The 15,956-nt window shown below is 35.1% G+C and overlaps 1 protein-coding gene across 1 annotated transcript; it reads left to right on the top strand.

Annotated features, from left to right (window-relative positions):
- On the top strand, positions 1-15,831 carry LOC110024441 (serine--tRNA ligase, chloroplastic/mitochondrial). Its single transcript, XM_020724409.1, is given in 11 exon segments — positions 1-344; positions 416-567; positions 2,143-2,236; positions 2,311-2,459; positions 2,550-2,642; positions 9,982-10,161; positions 12,364-12,530; positions 12,615-12,749; positions 12,823-12,916; positions 15,313-15,506; positions 15,508-15,831. Coding segments are annotated over 11 exon segments (1,518 nt in total). The 5' UTR covers positions 1-172; the 3' UTR covers positions 15,596-15,831.
- The last annotated feature ends 125 nt before the right edge of the window (positions 15,832-15,956 follow it).

The following is a 15,956-nucleotide window of genomic DNA, read 5'->3' as shown; positions in this document are numbered from 1 at the left end:
TTTACGGACAAATTATCTACTTTCTTCACACTGCATTAAACGCCACCCTTCCCGTCCACACCGCTCCTTCCTCCCAAACCCTATCCGCCAACCCGCCCTGAGGAAGCCATTAGAATTTCCAATTCCTAAACCTTTTCAATATCAATCTCGTTATTTCTGTTGCTATTTAGGGATGATCTCCTGCGCCTGCTTGTTATCGCTGGCACCTGCTGTTTGCAGGCTGCAATTAACCCCAACACTTCCAGTCTTCCGGCTTAAGGTTTCTCCGCCCTCTCTCCTCCGGGCCATCTCATCCCCTGCTATTTCTGAGCCGGGTGCCAACGCTTCATCTTACGGAGAGATAGGTGCGTGCTGTTTGCTTCTGTTGTTTCTACCTCTGATCAAATTGGTGAATTTTTTGAGATGCCTGGTGCAGTGACTCCCAAGCCCCAATGGAAAGCTGCCATTGACTTGAAATGGATCCGGGATAATAAGGATTTGGTCGCCACCAATATTAGGAACAGAAATTCGACAGCCAACTTGGAGCTTCTCCTTGAGCTCTATGAGGATTTCTGCAGCCTTCAGAAGGTTAAACTGTTCTTCGTCTCTGTTAATTTCTTGAATGAATTCGTTGTTGATAAACTGACTTTTAATAACTGCTCATTCCATTCATTTTGAGCATGGATGCTTTAGGCGCTGTTTAGTTTCAACCCGGTTTTATGTTAGGAATTTTGCTTTAAAGGAGCGTTGGATTTAATTTTTATTTTTTTTGGTTTTTGGCCTAAAATCTATTAAAACCATGCTACCAAACGCCCCCTTTGTTGGAGAAATTGATTATATGCTATGAGTTGCATCATAATATTTAAAGGGTATCAATACTGAATTAGAGTGTGCAAGAAGAGGGCGAGGCTAGATGTCAAATGTATCTATTAAGGAATTGGTGTACAGAGAACTTGTCAGTTGTCACCCATTTAGATGAAAAAGGGTGAATTGTGCTGTTATAGAGAAACAATTTGCATGGAAAGAGATTTCTTAAATAATTCTAGTGAGTTTTAAGTCCATATTTGATCATTGATCAAATCCATTTTGATAAATTTTTTTCACTTTTTAGTAGATGAATTGCAAACCATTGTCAATAAGCGTCACCTTTAGTAAATCCATGGCAACAGATGTTGATTGTTCATATGAAGTTTTAGATGATTGAAGATTTGAAGTTCCCTTCGCAAGAGTTTTAACTTCAATCTGTTACAAATCCTTCGTGCAATACTATGCATTTGCTTTACTTCAAGCAAAGAGTTAACAAATTTTAAACCCTTGTATTCTTTTCACTTTATACACCTAATACACCAAAATAAATAACCCATTAGAGAATTGGTGTATAAAGAACCTTGCCTAGCCTCTTTAAGCTAAAAAGGTCTTTGAGTCAAACATTTAGAAAGAAAAAGATTTCATATAGAATCCTTGTAGGATTTGATGTGTCTGTGCTTGATGACTTATCTCTTATCTATATATGGAGATCAAAGTCGGTGCTATATTACTCAACATGGTACAATTACATAGAAAATGCGTAGGCTGAAAACTTTGCAGTTGACTGTGTAGAGTACAAGTTATGTTAGAACTATGCTTTGGTCTTTGGATGTGCTGACAAGTTTCAGATTGAGGGCTAGCACCCCATCTAGTCTCTTAACGGATACCTCTAGTCAGCAGATGAATATGTTGGTTAAAGTGACAAGTTCCTTGGGCAAATAACCTAGGTTACTGTTTGCATTAATGAGCACCTTAGACATGTTCAACGGCTTCGTACCGACTACCGGGGGTCAAGTTAAAGCTAACTCTTAGACGTCTTTTTATGATATGTAACTCTAGTTAATTGAAGATTTTAGTTGATTTGAAACCTGGTAGGTTTTGCGGTGCAAAAGTTTAAATTTTGTTCTCAATTAGTCGTTTTTGAACCCAAATCAGGCACTCATGTTGATATGAATCAAACCAAAATTGGGCATACAAATCTCTAGCCAACAATTATTTGTTCCGTTATTTATTTTTTAGAATAGAAATTTAAAAATGAATGCATAAGACTAATTATGATGGATTTATGCAATAGTTTTGTTGCTATTTGATAGCAAGGAAAAAGCTTCCTTATTTAATCCTAGTCACAGATGGCAGGAGGTTGAACAAATGCGAGGAGAAAGAAACATAGTTGCTAACAAAATGAAGGGAATATTGGATCCTTCTGAACGTCAGGCTCTTGTAGAGGAAGGTATACATTTTTTAAAGCTTATAATTTTTATTAACCATTTTATCCGAATGTGGCCTTTGCTATGCCTCTTTCAGGAAAGAATCTAAAAGAAGCCCTTGCTGCATTAGAAGATGATCTAGTTGTGCTTACTGATAAGCTACAACTGGAAGCACAATTAATACCAAACATTACTCATCCTGATGTTCCTATTGGGGGTGAGGAGGACTCTGTCGCGAGACTTATGGTATTTCTTTGTTAAATTATTTTGTCTAATGTCTGGGTTTACTGAACAAAATTGCTCATGATTTTATTTCTCTGTCATCTTTTGTTCTAGTTTGGAAGCCCTCCAGAGTTTAAATTTACTGCTAAGGATCACATACAACTAGGAAAGGAGCTTGATTTATTTGATTTTGATTCTGCAGCTGAGGTATTCTGGTAGTGTTTGCAATAAGAACTCTGGCTTGTATTTAATTTGTTTGAAATGCGAATTTTTTTCATGTTCATTTACATATATTCTTTGATAATATCCATACTTCCATTTACACTTTTTTTTAAATGTATAGTAGACCTTTTAACTTGAACAACACAAATTCATTTAACTAATCTAGATTATAAGTAATAAAAAAGTAACTTGCTATTTTTGGGTGATGCGGTCTTGTTCGCCTTGAGTATGGGTTGGTTTAAGTTGGTCGATTGTTTAAAGCCCATCCAGCCATAGCTTGACTGCTCCATGGTTGTGGTGGGGAGTTAAGGTTCTCTCAGCTTGCTAACATGTTACATATTGAACTCTATTTAGTACTGCCTATCCATGATAAATTCCTTGGTTGGTCTTTGGTATTTGATATAGGCTTATAGCCCAAAAGCTGGTATTTGGTTAGCATATTTTTTAATAAGGCAAACAATCAGATTAAAGAAACAATAAATAATGACAAAAATTAAAGATCGTTAACTTAAATCGGAATATGACCTATGATCAAAGATTTTATACATGAAAGTTCTTGGCTAAGTTCGGATGGATAAAAGATGATCGATCATTGACATGACTTGAGTAACTGGCCTATGTGAACTACAACTTGACATTTAACCAATTTACCTTCATGAAAATGCACAAAATATTAATAATAATATTCAAGGAAATCTTAACATGATCTAGGGACAAAGATTTGATAAAAAACATGTAAATTCGAGTTTATGCTTTAGTTTTGTATCATCATTTTTTATGTATTAACTATTCAAGTACATTTATTAACATTAGGAAGATTTACATGCATACCATTCAATTCTAATGTATTTACATATATAACACCTCAACTTCAATTTTTACGTACGTGCCACGTCATCTATGCATAAAAATGTGTATTTCACTTTTAAAAGTTAAAATCGTGGTATTTTTATGTGATGAATAGTTTAGGTGATATTAATGTAAAAAAAAAAAGTTAGAAACTTAGATATGTAAGTGCATTGGAATTGGGTGGTATGTATGTTGTTAGGAGTTATACTAAGAATTAATTTTGTCAGAAATTTTGAGGAATAAATTACTTTTTTGCATTATGAGTTATTTCTTTTCCTATCTTATATTTATTTCATTGGATTAAGAGTTAGACCTTTCTTATTTTAAGTATTCCTATTTTATGGAGATATCAGGAGTTATATATTTCCTTTCATATTATTTCTTTTTTTTTGTCTTTTATATTCTAGGATTCATGTAAAGGTTATTTATATCCTCTTTTTACATTAATGAAATAACTCGTTTTATTCTGCATTATTTTGAATTTCAACATTTTATTAGAGCCAAACTTTGTAACCTAGCCATCGGTCCTCCTTCCAGAGCCAGCCAGACTCCCTTCCTGCCACCGTCCTTGCGGGAAGGGAGGGACTCCTCTCCTTCCAGACCCTCGTCGTTGGAAGATATCCCTACAATTACTTCTAAACATCGCCTCTTTACTCGCTAATATCCCATAACTTCTGCCACGAACTGCGTATAGATGGTTCAAGAGCGATTCTGTTTATCCACCTTTTGTCTCTGAACTAAGGTTTTCAAAGCTTTCCAAAGCTTCTTCCAAGTTCGAGCGACCTTTATCTTGATTGTTTGAAGTTCAAATCACCGCTCTATTATAGCTCGATTGATATGCATTTGTGAAACGCGCTCTTAGGGGTTGAAGCGAAGCAGTCCGTTTCAACAATAGCGAGAGAAATAAAAAAAGGTATGATTGAATTCGAAGGAGCGATGGAGCACAGAAGCAGAAGACGTGTTCGAGGGTTCGAGGTGCCATCATTTTCAACAGTTTGAGGCGCCATGGCATCTTCTTCTAAAGTTTGTCTTCGACATAGGGTTCGAGGTGAAGCAGGAGTAGACACTACTGTTCAAGAGTTTGAGGCGCCCAATCCTCGCATTCGACGGTTCGATTTCGATCTAGAGTTCGAACTGAAGCAACACAAACACTGGTATTCGGGAGTTGGAGGCGCTCGAGCATCGCCTTCAACGGTTTAACCTAGAGTTCGAAGGAGCAAGCTTTTCCTTCGACCTCTGCATCGCACTCGAAGGAGTGGCTTTTCTGAGGTGTGCGGTCTATTATCTATTGAAGTGGGTTATTGCTTTCGAAGATGAGTAATCGCGTTAGATGGAACAAGGTAAACTTGTATGAGATCGAATCAAATAAACCTGTGAGGCAGAAAATCACAGAGCCGAAGAATCCATACCACCCCATGATTGATGATGATGGTTCTTTATCTCCAAGATGTGCTTTTGATGATTGAATTGATGGATTTGTTGATGCTGAGGATGTTGTAAATGCTTTGACTCATGTGGCTTCATCGAGTAATACAATTTCTAGGAATGAAGGTTGGACTTCATCAGAAGAAGTGATGGCATATCAAGCTCTTTCGTGCAACAGACCCTCCTTCGGAATCTTTTCTGCAGTAGACTCTCCTGTTAGAGAAATCCCATAAAGGGGTAGCTATTTTTCTCAGCTGTCTTCCCTCCACATTTCAACCACAGAAATAAGAAAGGACCCTGTTTTTCTGTCATCTTTCCCACTATTTTTTGTTACGCCTGTTCCCTGCAGCAGTCTGACTTCCTGGTTTACAGTAGTTTAGCTTTTCTGATTTCCTGCAGATTTTTAGCAGTTCGACTTCCTAATTTCCAACAGTCTGACTTACCTGATTTTCTACAGGTCCTTGCTGCTGGAGGTGCAGCTTTCCCTGGAGGTGCAGTTGTCCTGCTGCCTTTACTGCAAGTCATTCCCACTATTCTTTGTCACATGTTTCCTGAAATAGTCCGGATTTTTGGTTTCTAACAGTCCGACTTCCCTGATTCCCTAAGTTGCTTGCCGGCGCCGCTCTGGCTTCCATTTGCGATAGTGAGGGCGCTAGGTAGATGTATGACTAGGCATGGCCTCATACCAACTTTTTATATAGTCAATGCAGTGGTTTATTTATTGCAGGTGTTTCTATTGCTGCTTTTGTGGTGGAAGCCCATTCAAGTCATTCTCATCTTGTTCAAGATATTTTATTGCAGCAGGCCTCCTCCAGAGTTTTTTTCCTGCAACAGGCTTTTTTGTGGAGCTTTTCCTGCAACAAACTCTCCTCCAAAACTTTTCTTGTATTAGGCCCTCCTCCGGAGGTTTTTTTGCATCAGGCCCTTCTCCAGAGTTTTTCCTACAGCAGACCCTCCTCCAGTGCCTTTTTTTGTATCGGGTCCTCCTTTGGAACTCTTTCATATATCAGGTCCTCCTCTGGAGCTTTCACTGCAGTAGACCCTCCATCTGAATTCTTCCTGCAACACGTTCTCCTTTGGAGGATTTTCCTGCAACGAATCCCACCTCCTGAGTTTTTTTCCTGCAGGCTATACCCTGTAGCTTTTCCTCTTGTTGGTTGTTTACTTTCCTGCACAAATTCCCCTGCAACATTACTTGTAGGAGTCTTCCGTCTACCTATAAATACTGTAGGAATTGCAGTCAAAAGGCAACCACATTCAAGTTGAAGTTAGTTTTTTCCTGTTAGATGTCTACATCCCTGTAGTATTATCTGTAGGACCCTTCGACCTACAGATACTGCAGGAACTGCAGTTAAAGACAAACGTCTTATGGGACGAAGACTTCAAGTTCTACCTCTCAATATCTTCCTCACCCATTGTTTGGTGTTTTTAAATCTAAGTTGAACATGATTTTCAACCATATCTTAATTTGAGGGGGAGTGTTAGGAGCTATACTAAGAAATAATTTACTCCTTTGAGAAATTATGAGGAATAAATTATTTTTTTGAATTAGGAGTTATTTTTTTCCTATTTTATATTTATTTCATTAGATTAGGAGTTAGATCCTTTTCAACAGGACACATGGAAATATGACACGCAATAAAATACAATGGAGAAAAAGGATTCATGTAGCTGACCCCACTTAGTGGGATAAAGGTTTGTTGTTGTTGTTGGATTATGAGTTAGATCTTTTCCTATTCTAAGCTTTTATATTTATGAAGATATTAGGATTTATATCTTTCATTTCATATTATTTACTATTTACCGTCTTTCCTATTCTAGGATTCATGTAAATGTTATTTATACCCTCTTTTTACATCAATGAAATAACTCGCTTTATTCTGCATCATTCTGAATTTCAACATATGTAAATGCCCCTTAACATTATCATTTGACGCAACATTCATATTCTGAAAGCTTTGGGATTGTTGAACTTGCTAGAAGACGTTCATCTTCGTAGTATTGATAGCTGCAATTCCATAAAAGTGTTGACTCGGACATGCTAGTCTCTACAATTTATTCAAATACATTTCTATTATCAAGCATCAACATTCATATATGCATTGTGCAGTCATAATTAACCATCATTATATCACAGTGGACGAGGCATTTTAACTGCTTGATAGCAGTAGGGCTATACTTGTCTTGTAAAGCTTTAATAAATTTCTCCCATATGATGACATTGTTGCTTGGTTTTAAAAGCTTGTACATTTTTGTGTCGTCCACTAATTGTCGACATATTTGGTTAGTGTAAATGCTGCCATTTTTATCTTTCTTTTGTTTGGGTTCATGTCACTGAAGATCATTCAGAGTTGTGATAGCAAGTTTTTTCCCTTCATTTGGTTGATTTTCTTTAGAAATGATGACGCATCATCTTTACAGGTAGCTCTAACCTCGAGTTGCATTTGACAAGCCATTGTAGAAGCTCGAAGAGTAGCGATTGCTTGTGCCAAAAGTCTTGATGTGACACTGACTGATGGAGCAGTCACCATTGTAGAAGCTCTTCCCATTTTGAGTGTTGGTTCGTTGTAGTTGCCTCTGATTGTTTGAGATTGTAAAATTCAATTGGCTTTAGGGGGTTTGATGCCACTTTCTAGTGACAAGCTGTTTTCATTAGTGTTGTCTCCTTGTCTATTGTGTGTCATACTGTCATTTATTAGACAACAAACATTCATATTTGACCTAAGGTATTATTTATCTGTGCACTGCTAGTACTAACCACAATTCACTAGCTAGACCAATATCTAAGGATCTAATAAGTTTACAGGTAGCTCTAACTTCGAGTTGCATTTGACAAGCCATGATCGACACTCGAAGAGTAGCGATTGCTTGTGCCAAAAGTCTTGATGTGACACTGACTGATGGAGCAGTCACCATTGTAGAAGCTCTTCCCATTTTGAGTGTTGGTTCGTTGTGGTTGCCTCTGATTGTTTGAGATTGTAAAATTCAATTGGCTTTAGGGGGTTTGATGCCACTTTCTAGTGACAAGCTGTTTTCATTAGTGTTGTCTCCTTGTCTATTGTGTGTCATACTGTCATTTATTAGACAACAAACATTCATATTTGACCTAAGGTATTATTTATCTGTGCACTGCTAGTACTAACCGCAATTCACTAGCTAGACCAATATCTAAGGATCTAATAACTTTGCTCCTATACATATCTATAGCGCTCCTTGATGAATCACTTGGTTTGATTCGATCGGTTACCTAAAGCTTCGTCTTCTATGTGTTCTCGCCAGTGGGGGATTATTTGATTCCCAAATGTGTTGTGTAGCACACTTTACTGGATGTTTTTGTTGGAGCCCTTCCAAAAAAAAAAAAAAGATCTGGCTGTTTCTGACCATTCGGTTTTGCTGACAACCCTTTCTTTGGTAAGTGAATGGCCTCCAGCATTTCTTAAAGGTGGCAACAGCCATAAACTAGGAGAAACACACTATAGAATGACGAAAATTAAAGCTCGTTAACATAACTCTGAATAGGCCCAAGGCTAAGGAGATCATAAATGAAAGTCTAGGCTTAGGTCCCACAGGTAGGACCAATACGTAAATGATGGCACACCATGAAAACAACCTATGATTGTTTGAGCTACTCAACTGACCTTCCATAAAGGTTGACTTAGCATGATTGGCCGGCCTCACCTGACCAACACCAATCTCTTACTGACAGATCACTTGAATATGTAATAATTGTGAGCTAAACTCAGTGGAAGGCAATTGAAATATCAACATGAAGATTTAATGAAACTCTGCATGATTGGAATAAACTATTTTAGATTAATAACATTTCAACTTGGAGTTCATGCATCATTTTTATATTATTATCGTTTGTGTGTCATAATTGTTCAAGTACATTCATTTATATTGACTTAGTGCAACATTGTTGTGATATCGTTCCTTGGGATATATCAATTCCCACATTAGAAGGCATCCTCATAGTGTCAAAAGTTATCATTTTATGATATCGTTGTTGTTTGGATTTGTCGGCAGTTTTCAGTATTTTAAATCATATTTTTGCATTTAGCAATTATCATGATTATTCATACAAGTATTTATATTTTTATGCATCATGTTATTCATAGTCACATCCATCACACAATATATCATCATAATTATGCCAATTATTGTCATGCCATACTTCAAGGATCAATAGCTTAGAAAACATCAAATGTGGTCTCCCACCTTAGTCACAAAGGCTATTTTAGTGCTCATTCTAGGTCATTAACCCTTTATCTGGCGGGGTTTTCAATTGCAGTGTCTTTGCCCAACTCCATGGCAATGATAACCTCTAGTCTAGTGTTTGGGCCATATTTATGAAGTGAGAATCGGTAGGCTCAACTTTCGCCAATTGCAATATATCACTGGTTGCTATGGTAACTGTTAGATAAACATGGTGAAAATTATCATTTCGTGCAACATACACTGGCCTAAGGATCTGTCAATCCCATCACTTAAGGATTCCATCATCCTTATATTGACAATTATCATTCTTTGAGAGTGTTGCAATTCAGACTTGCTATTCCACAACAGTTTAGTTGGCTTAATATTGTATATTTAAATCATGTATTTGTATTACTAAAAAAAATGTTCTTGCAAACATTTTTTTTTTCTCATCTTCCATTCAAAGTCATGCCATGCCAATCATGCAATATGAATTTCATAATTATATCATATTTGAAGGAAAAATAAGAAATCTTCAAACATGAATATTTGAAAATCCAATTACTAGGGGTCATGATCTTCCATCTTGATGTAGTAAAAAAGGGTTGATGAAGTTCTTAGTTTAGGTTACTTTTTATTTGACTGGTATCTTTAGCAGCAGATCTCTACCAAATTCTTTGGCAATGGCAACCTCTAGTCAAGTGAAGCTTTTAGTCTGCCAAACCTGTCCAATCGAGTCAGAACTTGTTTTCTCACCCTCTTTGATTTATGAAAGAATATCTGGGTTGAGTGTATTTTTTCACTACACCTCATTGACAGGTTTCTTTTCTAACTTTTAAATTTAATTTTGTAGGTAAGTGGAGCAAAGTTTTACTACCTAAAAAATGAGGCTGTTTTATTAGAAATGGCTCTTATCAACTGGGCCATATCTGAAGTTTCTAAAAGGGGTTTTACACCTCTAATAACTCCGGAGATTGTAAGATCTTCGGTTGTTGAGAAGTGCGGGTTCCAACCTCGTGGGAACAATACACAGGTTCGCAATGTTTTCTTTTTAAGCCCAACTTCCGTGCTTCTCTTTATGTGCAAAATTGTGCCTGCTCTGAAATTCTGTGTTCATCATCAATCAAATTCAATAAATGTTTTTTGATGAATATTTTGGACATTTTACATCGTGTGGTTCAATGGCTACATAATGTATGTTTTATGAAAATTATACTTAGAAGTAAGCTTCTTCATGGCATATTAATCAGTCGTAATGCATTTTTAGGTGAGTTGGTCCTTTTTATTGAAGAATACTTTTATGGTCAATGATTTTCATATTTCAGCTTTTCCTGAATTTCTGACATGATGTCCATGACCTTTAATGTTAACATGACAAAGCCTTCATTTTGCTGTTAGTTATAAGGCGTAGGGCTTGTTTGGGATCACATTTTTTTTTTTTTTTTTCATTTTTCATTTTATTTTAAAAACATATTTATTTAGTGCATTGTTTGCATATTTCTATTTTTTCTTTCAGAAACAAATTAGCTTGTTTATAAAAATAATTAAAACATCTTTTAAGTTATTTTGAGTGCTTTAAAAATAACTAAACATTTATAACATACCAAATATATTTAATTTCAAACTAAAACATAAACAAAACAAAAAATAGAAAATAAAAATCATCAGTGATCCCGAAAGACCCCTTAATTCATATATTTCTTTGAGGTGGGTGCGGAGACGAAAGTTTTGGTTTAGTGGTGCTGCAAAACAATCTTAATTTTTTGGCAAGAGCATCTCTAGCTGATGTAAATTCAAATGAATCATGAATATTTTCTGAGTCATATTATTTCATCCTATTTTTTACATCAACAATTTTCATCGTGAACTCTCTTTAACGAAGAAAGACGAGATATTTGCTCTCTAAGCCTACACTATTTGGTTGCATTGCCTCCTTTAAAATTTTCTGAAGTATTTCGTTGTCATTTCATATATAAATGGGAGCTTGACATTTCATCAGTTACAGCACACTGATGCATATTTTCTCCGTCATTTTGTTTCATCCTATCATTTACATCAACATTTTTCATCGTGAACTCTCTTTAATGAAGAAAGACGAGATATTTGACCTCTAAACCCACACAATTTGGTTGCATTGCCTCCTTTGTAATTTTCTGAAGTATTTCGGTGTCATTTCATGTATAATTGGGAGCTTGACATTTCATTAGTGAATTAAGTATTCTAATCTATACTGATCAGTGGCAAAGAATAAGGTATTACAGTATGCACAATGCATGCTTTACTAAAATTTATATCTGGGGTGCACCAAGAAAAATTTCACTTTAGGATATAATGAATGATTCATATTTTTTTTTCCTTCTTTATAGTTTTTCGAATATGGGAGAAAAATGGTGAAGCATCATACGATAAAAAGAAGAGATTTTAAGTTCATTTAAAAAAAATATATTTTTATTCTTGTTTGTGAGAAGATACTTTTTTTTATATCCCATATTTTATACTTAGGCATCACAATGCTTTTCTACATCGCCAATATACTTTTTAACTTTGCCTACTTTTCAGTGTCAATATTATGCCAGCATCATGCTTGAATCTGGCAGAAAAATAGAATTAAGAAAATAGATTTTTTTTTGCTTGCCAGGTAACCAATTTTAAATGTTGCTTATCTTATAGACCAAAATTTGATATAATGTACGATAAGAAATAAAAAACGAGAAGGCTAATGGATAAGAAGTTGCATAAATAGGGAACAGATTTTGAGCTTGCACTTATCGACAAATGAAATGATAATGCATTTGAATTTATATTCAAAATCATGTTTTAAATTTTTTGCTTTTCAAGCTAATGAAATTTTTTTTGGGGCTTCCTTGTACAGCAAGCTTGTACTCTATTGTTAACATCACTTACTCAAATGCCTACTTTATCGAAACGACATTTAATTATCCCAATAAACTTTTAGCTTCCAACCAAAGTTTTGCCCTATTTTTCATCTACTTTCACAACTACAAAGATGTTCAAAAATCTTACATTTTATGCTGTTTTTGTTATCCAAATTATTTTAATTGGAGTTTTTTTTTCTTTTTTCAGTGATCCTATTGTCAATTTGCGGCCGTGTTTACTAAAAAATTATGTTATTATCCCCTCAAGTCCCTAAAATGCGAATTAGATATTTTCAAGCAACTCTTATATATATGCTGTATTTATTGTCAAACGTGGTGCTTACTGGTTATCGTAGCAGGTTTATTCTATCGAACGAAGTGACCAATGTCTAATTGGAACTGCAGAAATTCCTGTTGGGGGCATTCATATGGACTCTATTCTCCCAGATTCTTCATTGCCCCTGAAATATGTTGCCTATTCTCATTGTTTCAGAACTGAAGCTGGAGCTGCAGGCATTGCAACCAGGTATTGAACTTGTATTTGCTAATTTTATCGTTGTGGTGGACATGTGCATTTATTCGATACTGAGATTCATCGTACTTTTGTTAGGGGACTCTACCGAGTACATCAGTTCAGCAAGGTAGAAATGTTTGTATTTTGCCGACCAGAGGAGAGTAACTTATTTCTTGAAGAACTGGTCAAGATTGAAGAAGATCTCTTTGCATCCCTAGGTTTTCATTTTAAGTACGAAAAAACCCTAAAAATCTACTTAATGAAAACCGCTACATCATCTGATGCTAACTCTGCTTTTTTAAAGGACATTGGATATGGCAACAAGTGACTTGGGTGCACCAGCCTATCGCAAGTTTGACGTGGAAGCATGGATGCCAGGCTTGGAAAGATACGGAGAGGTATACCAGGATGATGTCACTGACATGCCGACAGGTTTTATTTTGAAAATGAGTAAAATGCCAAAATAGTCACCTAACTATTTACATGCTATTATTTTAGTCTTAAGAGTCTATAAAAACACCCCCAAGTTTTTAAATGTGGACTGAAATTGTTCATATGAATGATTATTTTAACCTTCCGTTAAAAGAATTTAGGGATTAAATTTACATTTTATTAACCTTAGGACTAATATGTCTCCTTTCAAAGAATCAAATTATCATTTTGACACTTCTCTCTTTTGGAAATAGTGGATGCTTGTTGCATTACTCTCGAGTAGCTGATAATCAGGCACAGAACTTAAACCCTCTTTTGTATTTGAAATTTAAACAACTTGAAATTAAAATCCAATTCTTTTCTCTTGTGGTACTAATTTTGATTTAATTGAAAATTGACTTGATATGCGTGCATTATACATATAATACATGAATGTTATCCACATGAAAGCTCTTCCCATTTAGATTTGATATTGTTAGCATTAAACACAAGGTTTCTATTCTTATAATATCCTTAAAAATTAGTGATAACATATCTAACACCTAAACTTTACTTTTGACATTTATACCACCCATATCTTTCATTTCACATAAAAAATAACACTATTTAAATTTTTTAAAAGTAGAATATACTTTTTCATGCATAGATAAGGTATGGTGGCATATTTTTAAAATTTAAAGTTTAGATGTTAGATATGTAAATACATAAGAATTGAGTGGTATTGTTTGCATTGGGTGATCACAAAGAAGTTTTAAAAGTTTTTCAATCACTTGCGATCAAATACGACATCAAAAAATGATGTATTAATCCTAGGGATGAAAATGCTATCAAATGATTGTTCCACTACTCTGTGAGGCTACGACAAATCAATTTTCACCCTATCCTAAAATGATATCATTTATTTTAATTTGGGGGTCTAGTATCCCTAAAGAGGCAAACATCTTTAATTAATCACATCTTAGGAAATAATATTTTGTAAAAAAATTCTTGATTAAGATAATGTCTATTATTTCTACACATTAAAACTAAGATATTAAGTCTATTATTCAAAATTTGAAAAGGGAATGACTCAAATCTAGAACAGTTCTTATCAAAAGCCAATTGATGAAGAGTAGAGAGCTCTGAATAATAGGAACCCTGGGCTTTACAATTTTGAAATTGAAATGATATTTATTTGAGTTGAGACGTGCTATTGGTGATAATTGCTCCCTCCTACTATGACAAAGGATATGATAGTTTTCTTGGAGCCACTAGAGTTAAAAGGGGTGTGACAGGAATTGACGGATGGGAAAAAAATGTTGATTAAATGGAAAGAATTGTTGGATTATGACGTTGTGTGAGGGTCGTGTTACTTGATCCAACAATATTTTCCTCTCTTCCACCTCGAGAGTTTATTATTGGGATGAGAGTAATGTTAAACTATGTCGGCCGCCTAGTGCTCTATTGAGTCGAGTGGTCCCACTGAACCCACATCGAGTCTGTCAAATAATTTGAAGACCTATTTTAAATGCAAAAGTCTTTTAGTGATTTGTTACTTATTAATGTTTGGTATAAATTAGACTTAATATGATTAGGGTTAGGGATATGTGCAATTGTCATTTTTCTCTTAAGATTTTAGGTTTTGGGAGAGATTTGACTATCTCTCAGATTGTAGGTCTATTTTATTTGTGTTTGGGGTTATGTTATGTGTCTACGGAAAAAAATATTTATTTTGCTGGTGAAAATTTGTCTCATTCCTATCAGAATCATTAAATTATTATAAATATAGGTAAAATTAAACAAGTTATTTTCATGACTTAGATCGCAATCAATAATTTGACATTGTGTTTAAAGATTATATAAAAACAGTAAACAGAAGTTCAAAATTTGAATGATTATTTTGATCTTAGGAGAGCCTCTAAAATATATTGGAAGATTTACATGCATGCCAGTCAATTCTTATGTATTTACATATCTTACACCTAAACTTCAATTCTAACATATATGCTATGCTTGAAAGTGTATTTCACTTTTAAAAGTTGAAATTGTGTTTTTTTTATATGATAATGAAAAAAATTCAGCGAGTATAAATATAAAAATCAAAGTTTAGATATTAGATACGTAAATTTACAAAAAATTGGCGGTGTTTATGCAATAAGGTCAATTAGGAATTTAGATAATTAATCTATTGACCATTCAACTCAAAATTCAACAGAAACTCAATCATTTTCAATTAACTCAAGTTCGAAAAATAAATATCATCAATTCCGACTTGGGGCTCCACTCGAACTCGACTCAATCACCCATACTAAACATGCTCCTGTTATTTTGATTCTTATCTCTTTAACTAAATAAATTGCAACACATCTCAAATCTGGAACAGATATCTAGTGCATCAAATTGCACAGACTATCAAAGCAGGAGATTGGGCATTCGATATCGCCGAGCTCCGTCTGGTTCATCAATGGCTGCCACAAAGAAGGGCAAGGGAAAGGAAGGAGCTTCTTCGCCAACTCAATTTGTGCACACGCTGAATGCCACTGCTTGTGCGGTTCCTCGCATGATTATATGCTTATTAGCAGGAAGATGGCTCTGTTATTATTCCAGTGAAGCTGAGGCCTTTCATGGGAGGTCTAACTGCAATTACTCCCAAATTTAAGAGATGATGTTTTACAGATCTACCCTGCATTGGTATTGTTGTATAATTCTGACTTTTAGCTTTTTCAATCAGAATTTTCTCTTAAACAAGTTATATATTTCATTTCACGTACTGCAAATATGCCTGAAATGTTTTTATTGGATCATTTCCCGCTGTTCCCAGATTGTAATTTTCTTATTACGTAGGGGTCTTTTAGTTGTTGTGCCAATTTCATACTGGCCACCCGAAACTTCCTATTTACAAATCAACCATCCTCTTTCATCCACTTTTTCAAATTCTCATTTAAATATTAGAATTCGTTTACCCGTGTTTTTCATATTCATCGAATTCTTAATAGTTTGATTGTGGCACCCCTAAATATGTCGGTT

The sequence above is a fragment of the Phalaenopsis equestris genome, unplaced genomic scaffold, assembly GCF_001263595.1.
Source record: "Phalaenopsis equestris unplaced genomic scaffold, ASM126359v1 Scaffold000256, whole genome shotgun sequence".
Lineage (NCBI taxonomy): Eukaryota > Viridiplantae > Streptophyta > Magnoliopsida > Asparagales > Orchidaceae > Phalaenopsis > Phalaenopsis equestris.
The sequence above is the reverse complement of the archived record's forward strand: the minus strand, read 5'-3'. Positions and strand labels throughout refer to the sequence as shown.